Here is an 11,040-nt window from a genome sequence, read left to right as displayed (position 1 = left end):
TTTAAAAGAGAATCAGCCAAAAAGTTCAGTTTATAACATACAGAATGTTATCTTAGATTCTCCAGCATCGGCAGTTCCTACTATCTCTACATCACCTAAGTTGGTTGCAGCTTTATCTGAGATTAGTTTCTGTATGTTAGAAACTGAACTTGTTCACTGATTCTCTTTTAAAGTCTGATTGACAAACCCAAGAGAAAGCATTTCTTGGTATTAAAATTAATTCAGCAATCTCACTCCCAACCCTTCCGTAGGCAGACAACAGCCCAGAAGGAGAAACTAGGAAGTAATGTTCTCTCTAAGTTGAATGCACAGCTACCCTGACATTCCATAGGCAGTGTCCAGACTTCTGACACTGTTGACTTCTGGTTCCAGAAGATGCTGCTGTGTACGAACATGAGAATGGAACAAAAAACGAACAGTAATGCTGATGGCAAATGGGGTATACTGGTCTGAATCATCTCATATACTTCAAAATTAGAGACAGCCCATTTAAAAGAAATGTTAGGAAGCACTTCTACATACAAAGGATGGTCGAGGTTTGGAACTCTCTTCCACAAAGGACAGTGGATGCTGGATCAGTTGTTAACCTTAATCTGACACAGGTGAATTTTTATTCAGCAAAGGTATTAAGGGACATGAACCAAAGACAGGTGTATGGAGTTAGGCCACAGAGCAGCGATGATCTCATTGAATGGTGGAACAGGCTTGAGGGGCTGAATGGCCACCTCCTGTTCCCATGTTCCTAAAATAGAACTCCAATACACACTTTTAAATACAATTAGTCTTTGTACTGGCTTCCCTCTGGGACGGCAGCTCTGAGCTCTCAGGGCAGACTCTGTATTTCCAGGTCTTTGTACAAAGTTTACTACCAGTGTGGGATAGAGAAATCACCTGTCATTCAACCACACCCTCCCCTTTCATGAGCTACTATGCTCTCACCTGATGAGGGATAGCACTTTGAAGTTGATCAGAAAGCTACCAGACTCACCTTCCTGACAGCTGCTTCCCATGAATCCAGGGCAACATCTCCATTCCAAAGCAGTAACATTCTTGTAAGCCAGCTTGTAGGTGGGTCTGATGATAGTTCTGTAACTAGCACAAGAAACTAATCAAGATTATGAGAACATTGTTCCAAACTCCATCATTTATTTCCAGTACAATTGTTTTTCTTCCCCTCTAAAGAATGGGGAGATCTTGTGGGAAAGTGGGTAGTGTCCTTGCCTCTGAGCCAGAAGCTCTGGGTTCATGTCCCTCTCTGGAATTTGACAGCCAAGGAAGGTGCTCATAACGTGCTCAAACAGAGTGAGGATCAATTTGTGAATCGTCCAACACACATCACAGGCAGGCTGTAATAGTGGAAAGGTCTGCTGGCCAGTCAGAACCATGTGGTAGCTACAATAACAGCCATCCCTTACATAGCTTCTTGCACTGCCTCCTCATTGTGAAGGAATGCCAGAAGACCAAGAATCTAAAGAATAGTACATCACTACACAACTATAAACAAGTGCAAAGCCAGTATTAGCAAATTTGTGTGCTGTCAAAAATGACATACTATTGAATTGGTGGCATTATACTAATTATATTGGCAGCATGGTGGCTCAGTGGTTAGCACTAGTGCCTCACAGCATCAGGGTCTTGGGTTCGATTCCAGCCTCAGGTGGCTGTCTGCGTGGAGGTTTGCACATTCTCCTTGTATCTGCTTGGGTTTCCTCCCACAGTCACAAAGATTTATATGTTAGGTGGATTGGCCATGCAAAAATTGCAAATAGTGTCCAGGGATGTGCAGACTAGGTGGGTTAGCCATGAGAAATCCAGGATTATAGGGATAAGGTGGGTCTTTGAATGGTCAGTGTAGGAATTCCATAAATCTTTTTTGCTTCACATCAGTACAAATAACAAGAATATCAATTCCAGGGTTAAACAACAATTATACTGGCTGAGAGGAGAGTGCTGATTGGTTGACAAGTGGATTCATATTGGTAGAGGGCTTGCCATAAAAAAATGCACCAATTAAACGAATGACAGTTAACTCTCAGACTTTGTTTAACTTCTATGTCAGACAGAGTGACTCTAATTGAAAGTTGGACGGTTTTAGTTGATTAACAGAAAGGCTCTGAAACTTGAAAATTAAGTGTTGTTTATTCTTGACCTGTGTAATACAATGCAGTGGCAGAATTCTGAATTGTTGAACTGCAGAATGTTAAAATGCTGCCAGGAGAGAGTGAAAACACTCAAAACCTGCAAACAACATAGTCTCTCCCTCTCTCTATACCCCTGTGTGGGGAAAAGACAGAAAATAATAAAATTACAGAATCCCCACAGAGCAGAGCAGACCATTCAGCTCATTAAGTCCATACCATCCCCTGAACTGTATCCCACCCAGACCCAACTCCCACCTTATCCTTGTAATCCTCCATTTCCCATGGCTATTCCACCTAGCCTGCACATCTTTAGACTGTGAGAGGAAACCCACACAGACATAGGGCAAATGTGCAAAAAATCCACACAGACAGTCACCCGAGGCCAGAATCGAACCTTGGTCCCTCGTGCTATGAGGCAACAGTGTTAACCACCAAGCCACTGTGTTGTCCCTAAAAATCCCAGAAAGCTTAGTAGAAAGAATCCATACAAGACAGCAAACAGAAAATCGCAGAACTCTTACAAGTATTGATATACACTGGGTAAAAAAACCGAAATTGCTGGAGAAACTCAGAAGGTCTGGCAGTGTCTGTGGGAAGAAAGCAGAGAAAGCAGGATTCGAAACGTTAACTCTGCTTTCTTCCCACAGATGCTGCCAGACCTGCTGAGATTCTCCAGCATCTGCAGTTCTTTGTTTTATTTCAGTGATATACAGAGGGATCTTAGGATGCAAGATCATAACTCCCTGAAAGTGGCAACACAAGTGGGTAGGGTGATGAAGAAAGTGTACAGCATGCTTGGTTTCATTGGTTGGGGATCTGGGTATAAAAATTGGTGAGTCATGTTGCAGCTGTATAAAACTGTATAAAACCACGCTACATTTGGAGTACTGCGTGCAACTCTGGTCACCATATTGCAGGAAGGATGTGGAGGCTTTGGAGAGAGTGCAAAAGAGGTTTACCAGGTTATTGCCTGGATTGGAGTGTATAAACTATAAGGAGAGGTTGGAGATCGTTTTCATTAGAGTTTCAGAGGATGAGGGGCAATCTGAGAGAAGTATATAAAATGATAAGAGGCATGGAGAGGGTTTATAGTCAGACAATTTTTCCCAGGGTGGAAATATCAAATACTAGGGGGCACAGGTTTAAGGTGAGAGGGGAAATATTTAAAAAGATGTATGAGACAAGTTATTTTTTTAAACACAGAGGATAGTAGGTGCCTGAAACACACTACCAGGGGAGGTGGTAGAAGCAGATACAATAGCAATGTTTAAGAGGCATTTAGAGAGAGACATGAACAGGCAGAGATTAGAGGGATATGGATCATATGCAGATAAACGGGATTACTTTAGAAAGGCATCATGGTCTGCGTAGACATGGTGGGCCAAGGGGTTTATTCCTGTGCTGGCCTGTTCCTATACTATACTGTTCTATGTTCTGAGACCAAAGTTTATTTGCTCAACCATCACCGGACAGATAACAGCATCATTGCAAAAATCAAAAGGATAGTGGGAGAAAAAGACCTTTCCACCTTGTGGTCTTGACTTTTAATCTTCAGGATTTTGTTTCCCTTGTCTATATTATTTTTCTACTCATACCAAATGTGTCTTTTGTTTGTCTTAATCATGATCGAGAGTGCATGTATTTGCAAGTTTTGAAGGGATATCATTTTATTTGCATAAATTAGAATTTTTTTCTTTTCTCTGCTCTTGTTAAAGACCATTCCAATAAACAGAATTATGTTTACTGTCAATGAAGAAAGCTTTGATTTGGTTTCTGTTTGTCCTGGGTAGCAGTCTGCCGGGCAATATGGATTTTGTTGGCCTCATCGGGATTTTGAGAGATTTTGGGGCAACCTGTGCATTATGATTATCAGCGATTTCCAGTTAGTTTGTGACAACTCTGGGACAAATTTCTCAGCTGCGTAGACTTCACTCACCGTATTATGAGCTCAAATGTTTAACCTCACATTAAAACAGAGCTCACAGAAAATTCCAAGAATGTCAAAACAGCCAGACTGTTAGCTGAGGGATGGTCAGATCCTAGCTCCAGTGTCCAAGGAATCACCATTTCCAGTTCATTTGTTGAGCTCCTGTAACACTGTTTGGAGCTTGACAGAGCAGGAAGCTTCCTCTTCAGAGGGAGGCTGCAATTAACAGTTGCTGAGCTTACACATACAGAGCTGAGCTCACTATTATCAGGGGAGTTAGTTCAAACAGCAGGATTTTCATTATTTTAACAGCTCAGGAAATTAAATGCTAACAATTCTGGATAGCTGTTGGCTTGACATGGAGAAACTGTTGTGAACTATTAACACAAAGTTAGAGTCTAAAAGAATATATATTGCTCCAATATCAGTCTAACAGTAGGAGGTTCTTTTAATCTGTTATTATAGAGTTACCACTGGAGCCTGGGGAAACCGATTACCACCAGATACTACGTGTCAGACTGTTCTGTGCTCCAGTGTTATGTAGGCGATGGCTAATTGCAACTGTGGGCTGCATCTCTGAATTCAAAACAAAGAAGTACAGACTGAATTTGCCAACCCCATCAGCCCCAAAGTCAGTATAAAGTTCTGTGGTTTCTCCTGAAGGAAGTGACCTTTGACCTTGATCATGTGCTAGTAACACCATAGCATCAACAGATACACAGTGCATTATAATTTTTCATGGGCATGGGGATTTCCTGTGTGCCTTGCATGGAAGAATATCAAGTGGGAGAACTGGACACAGTTAAATGATTGTACAAAGAATCAGAAGGCTTCCACTACAATGGTGTCAAGCAATCCCTTACACGTGGGTCTGCCCTGCTGTCACTCTCTACAATCCAGACATGGCCATGCTAAATTTCCCATAGTGTCCAGGGATAAGCAGGCTAGGTGGATTAGTCATGGGAAATGCAGGATTACAGGGATGGGCTAAAGGGTGGGTCTAGGGGCATTGCTCTTTGCAGGGTCGATGTGGTCTCTCACCTCACCAAACTGGAGCAGTGTGCAGGCCAATGACAGCTCTGGTAAACACGCTGCACCAGAGTCTGCGATCCATTCTGCACTTGGCACGACACAATCTTGGATACAGTGTATGGGCACCAATTCCTGCAGGAAAATAAATATTGACCAGTTAATGATGGTCATCAGCAGCAAATAAACACACTCCTCCATCTGTTTAGTCTCTCCAACTCATTATGCTACTTCCTGATTGAATGATTAAAATTCTATTCAACATTCTCATAGATTTGCTAGTGTTACTCATGGGTTGTGTCTCCCTCAGATCCTGCCCGACATTTACCCTAACAAAGAAAGATCCCACTATCAGATTGTATCATTCCAGATCTGTGAATCCATTGAGTTGAAAGCATCCGGATGTTATAGGCTAAATCTCTCTCATTCCAGCAGATAGAAATTGACCAGGGTGTAATAATTAGTCCTGCCATCTGGTCTGGGTAGGTTATCAATAACCAATCCAACTTTCTGCTCCTGACCCAGAAATTGACATTTTGCAGTTCTGAGGAAGGTTCACTGGACCCAAAACATTAACTCTGATTTCTCTTCACAGATGCCGCCAGACCTGCTGAGCTTTTCCACTGCCTCACAGCACCAGGGACCCGGATTCGATTCCACCCTCGGGCGACCGTCTGTGTGGAGTTTGCACATTCTCCCCGCATCTGTGTGGGTTTGCTCCGGGTGCTCTGGTTTCCTCCCACAGTCCAAAGATGTGCAGGCTAGGTGGATTGGCCATGCTAAATTGCCTGTAGTGTTCAGGGATGTGTAGATTAGGTGGCGTATAGGGGGCTGGGTCAGGGTCAGTAGCTTTGAGGGTTGGTGTGGATTTGTTGGGCCGAAGGACCTGTTTCCACACTGTAGGTGTTCTACGAGTACAAAGAGTTATCAGTATTATGGGGGCGGCCTGGTGGCTCAGTGGTTAGCTCTGCTGCCTCGCAGCGCCAGGGACCCGGGTTCGATTCCATCCTCGGGTGACTGTCTGCGTGGAGTTTGCACATTTTCCCCGCGTCTGCGTGGGTTTCCTCCGAGTGCTCTGGTTTCCTCCCACAGTCCAAAGACATGCAGGGTAGGTGGATTGGTCATGCCAAATTGCCCATAGTGCTTAGGGATGTTCAGGTTCAGTGGGTTAGACATGGGAAATCAGGAGTAGAAGAATGGGTCTGGGTGGGATGCTCTTCGGAGGGGCAACGTGGACTTGTTGGGCCGAGTAGCCTGTTTCCACACGGTAGGGATTCTATGATCTATGCTTCTGCAACTGAATAATATTCACTAGCAAGCTTTACACAGGAAGATTGACCGTTAAGGAATATAGTTCAGATTTGTCAAAACAGATCCAAGACAGTCAGGCAGAAATCAAGTCATATTTCTGAGTGGGTAGCGTTTATTCACCACTCACTCTTCCAGCTCCTTCCATCCAGCAAACCATTTAGTTTTAATTTTCACAAAACAACTGAATATTTTTTCTCTCCACCACCAAAGTCCCCATCTAACTTTTCACCTGTTATTCACCGCTGTTAAATCACTTGTGTTTCCGACGATGAACCAATTTACATGTAGAGACTGTTAAGGGCAGGATAGTGAGCTGCTCCTTTTTATTTTTTTATTAACCTATTTTTCTAAATCAGCATGTTCAGAGATGTTATTACGTATCTCTGCAGCAGGTGTAATTTGAACTCGGGCCTCTTTCTCCAGGGGTAGAGACACTACCACTCGCCACAGAGCCCCTTAGTCTGTAACTCTGGTTTACCAGTTCAGTAACATAGCCACGATACCGGTGCCCCCTTTATATCTGCCCAGTCAATTAGTCCCAATAACCTCTTTAATTACTTGTATGATTACCAGATTTCCTTGTTCAGAGAAAATTTTCTAAGCCTCGCATACAATCCTTGGACAAAACAAATGAAAGATTAGCAGAATGTTTTCCTTCATATTACATATAATACGATCAATCTTCCATATCCCCTTTCTTTCCTCAAACATAAAATCCAATATGTTTAATCAGAAAATGACCCAAATAAAAATGGATTTTTAAATGTTCTTATAATCTTCATGACACCTAACACCCATCTTAGAGAATTTATTGGACGGAGCAGTTTCTTTATTTTCAAATATATCTGTGGGAGCAAGGCTAATCTTTTTCACAGCATCACTTGATGTCAATTGCACATTGTGCCAATGGAATGGACAGCAACATAAAATTCTAAGGCCAAACCTTTTTAAGATTGTGCCTTGTGTAGGATCTCCTTCAGAGAATGGATGAATACACCCCTATCTCTAAAGCTTCTTCTAATACTAATGTTTCAGTGGCTAAGGTATTTTTAACCAGTCTGCTTATTTTCTCGGCTTCACAGGCCAATATTTATTATTTTCATCCAAGAATATGATCCAGTGCACTGGATGAATCATCCAGAAGACTGACACATGCAGCATCACCAAAACAACCAGCTTCACATTTTCTGGGTCACCCAAGGCTAGAAACAGGATTAGGCATTTTTCTGAATATCATTTCTGAAATATCTCATTTGCTCTCAAGATTTCCTCAATGAGAGCAAGGATTACCACAGTACCCAGTTCCGAAACATCATAACTGCCACCAGGTCTAGTCTCAATGCACAATGAGGTCCAACTATCCAATCAAGCTTCTCAACTGCTCTTGATCTGACCTATTTTATTGGGAAGTGATTAACACTTCCCAGGTAAGGCTATTGTTCCAAAGTCACTACTGACTTATTCTCTTTAATTTCAGATCCTATATATTAAAGGCAACCAAAGTAGAACCTCAAATACTAAATTCTGGTTCACTAATGTCCTTCAGGGAAGGATATCTGCCATCCTTACCTGGTCTGGCCTACCTGTGACTCCAGACCCACAGCATTGTGGTTGACCCTCTGTTGCCCTCTGAAATAGCCAAGCAAGCCACTCAGTTGTACCAATCACTACAAAGGCTCAAAGAAATGAAACCAGATGGATTGCCTGGCATCGACCTAGGCACCGGAAAAGACAATGGCAGAAACAGCTCTGTTGATCCAGCAAAGTCCTCCTCATTAACATCTGGGAACTTTGCCAAAACTGGGAGCTCTGTCTCACAGACTAGTTAAGCAACAGCCTGACATAGTCATAGTCACAGAATCATACGTTACAGACAATGTCCTAGGCACCACCATCACCATCCCTGGATACGTCCCGTCACAATGTCAGGACAGACCCAGTAGAGTGGTATACAGTCGGGAAGGAGTTGCTCTGGGAGTCCTCAACATTGACTCCAGACCCCATGAAGTCTAATGGCTTCAGGTTAAACATGGGCAATGAAACCTCCTGCTGATTACCACACACCATCCTCCCTCAGCTGATGAATCGGTACTCCTCCATGTTGAACAACACTTAGAGGAAGCACTGAGGATGGCAAGGGCTCAAACTTTACTCCGGGTGGGAGATATCAAAGCCCACCACCAAGAGTGGCTTGGCAGCAGTACTACTGATCAAGCTGGTCAGGTCCTAAAGGACATAGCTGCTAGATGAATTATTGTTCCTGTGGCTTTACCACAACACCACCATCTCCTCTATGTGGATGTGAAGTGCATGGTGCCTTATCACTGTATATTTCTAGTTCCAACACTGTAAATAGAGATATTAGGACTTGGTAAAGGAATAAAATGTCCAGATTGTGCAATTGTAAATTCACTGACTTCCCAAAAACAATTGCCTTGTTGTGTTCCATATCCAGTTTCATCAGAGCCTACTCCACAGTAAAGGCTCTGCGTTAATCAAGTTTCTTGCCCCTGCAACATTACAGGAAATCAACACTCTTTCCAACATGTTGCCATTCCTAAACCTGAAGCAGGCAGAGTGTTCAAATTTCTTAACCTTCTTTGAGCCCTTATATTTCAAGAATTTAAGTAACATTTCAGTTAATCTACTCCACAGCCTGTGAATGTGCATTGACTGTCTAAAACAGTGCAATTGTATCAGCATGCCACTAAAACATTCGTTACTGGGCTGATTAGCATCACTATCTCCTCCTCCTCCTGCTTTGTGTAATTTCAAAAACATTGTTATTCTATTTCGGATAATTCATTGCATAACAGAACTTCAAGTTACATATAAGACATCTGTTGACCATATCCAGGGCATTCCCGCGGTTCATCATTTGGATGTAGTCCCCCAATTCATGTTGTCTCTAATAATTGCCAGTGGTGTCTCTTTCCTGATTCTCATGGAAGGATGGAATCAGATTCTGAAGCTTATGAACTCAATTGTTGAGTCCCAGAGGCTGCAGGGTCCCCAAATGGAAAAAAAGATGTTGTTCCTTGAGCTTCCATTGAAGAGCACTGCAGTAGGCCTGCGACAGAAATGTTGGCATGGGAGTATGGTGGTGTGTTGAAGTGGCAGGCAACTGGAAGCTCGGGGACATATTTTGCACACAGAACATAGGTGCACATAGGTGGTCACCCAGTCTGTGTTTCAGTAAAAAGGAGACCACATTGTGAGCAGTGAATGCTGTAGACTCGATTGAGTGAAGTGCAGGTAAAGTGCTGCTTCACCTGGAAGCTGTGTCTGGATAGTGAGGGAGGAAGGAGGTAAACAGGCAGGTGTTCCACCTCCTGTGATTACATGGGATGGTGCTGTGGGGGGAAGTTGGGAATGTAGGAGATCAAGGTGCCCTGGAGGAAATGGTCCCTGTAGAAGGCTAACAAGGGAGAGGAAGGGTATGCGTGACTCTTGGAAACACTGATTTAGGAATTTCCAAGTAGAATATTTTCAATCTTGAGTATAATCTGGTAAATTCTATTATATATTGAAAGAAAAACTATCTACCTTTCGAATTTTATTAAAATCTGACTATGCCTTGTATACACTTATCAGGTCACCTTTCACCTATATTTTGTCCATAAACGTTCATACATTATCCAAACCTTCCTCTGTGTCTTATGTTTGAGTGTCTGGTTCTGAGAATACATCACTCCAATCTTGCCTCTCGTAGGATACAACTGTGCTCTGGCTGTACCTTGTTTTATGCCCATGGATATAACTAATGTCCATATCGCAACCTCTATTGATCGTGAGGTTTAATTTCACAGAACATTGGTAGGAAATTATGCAATCAATTAGATTCCACATGGCTTCATGAAAGGGAAATTAAATCTGATTAATTTATTAGAGTTCTTTAAGGAAGTCTCAACCAGAAGTGATAGAGGGGAACCATTGGATGTGTTGTCTTTGGATTTCCAGAAAGTGCTCAGCAAGGTACCTCACAAAAGACTAAGTCATCAGATAACAGCTGACAGTGTTGGAGATAGCATATTGGTGTGGATAGAGAAATTGATTCATGGGCAAGAAGCAGCATGTGGGGATAAGGTGTTCCTTTTCAGACATTGACAACTTGGCCAAATACATAGACACCTGGCAGATGAATTTCAATGCAGAGAAATGTGAAGTAATGCATTTTCGTAGAAGAAACATAGGGAGACAATACAGGCTCAATAGTGCAATGCTGAGTGGAGTACAGGAGCAGAGGGACCTCAGGGTTTATGTACATGATTCCCTGAAGATGACCAGGCAAGTTGAAATAGTGTTTAAGAAGGTTTATAGGATCCTTGGGTTTATAAATAGAGGCATGGAGTTTAAAAGTGAGGAAGATTGCTACATCTTTACAATTCATTGGGCAGACCACATTTGGAGCATTGTGTCCAGTTCTGGGCATGTTATTTAGGGAAGGATATTAAAGTCCTGGAGAGAGTGCGAAGGAGATTTACTGGAATGATACCAGGAATGAGGGATTTTGGATGAAAGGAAAGATTAGAAAGATCGGTCTTGTTCTCCTCAGAGCAGAGAAGATTAAGATGTGAACAATTTTGACAGGATAATGAAGCATTATCTGTTTCCACTAGTTGGTATGTCAGT

General features: G+C 42.5%; 1 protein-coding gene across 2 annotated transcripts in view; it reads right to left on the bottom strand.

The window, feature by feature from the left end:
- The window catches only part of LOC109915748 (collagen alpha-1(XXVI) chain-like), a 96,079-nt gene that overhangs the window by 41,114 nt on the left and 43,925 nt on the right, over nucleotides 1–11,040 (bottom strand). For both annotated transcript variants that reach the window (XM_048612673.1, XM_048612672.1), the window contains exons 2-3: nucleotides 5,110–5,232; nucleotides 989–1,092 (exon numbers count right to left, since the gene is read on the bottom strand). In XM_048612673.1, coding sequence (XP_048468630.1) covers nucleotides 989–1,092; nucleotides 5,110–5,232 — 227 coding nt within the window. The remainder of the gene's footprint in view (nucleotides 1–988; nucleotides 1,093–5,109; nucleotides 5,233–11,040) is intronic.

Source organism: Rhincodon typus, chromosome 26 (genome assembly GCF_021869965.1).
Source record: "Rhincodon typus isolate 14 chromosome 26, sRhiTyp1.1, whole genome shotgun sequence".
Taxonomy (NCBI): Eukaryota; Metazoa; Chordata; class Chondrichthyes; order Orectolobiformes; family Rhincodontidae; genus Rhincodon; species Rhincodon typus.
The sequence above is the reverse complement of the archived record's forward strand: the minus strand, read 5'-3'. Positions and strand labels throughout refer to the sequence as shown.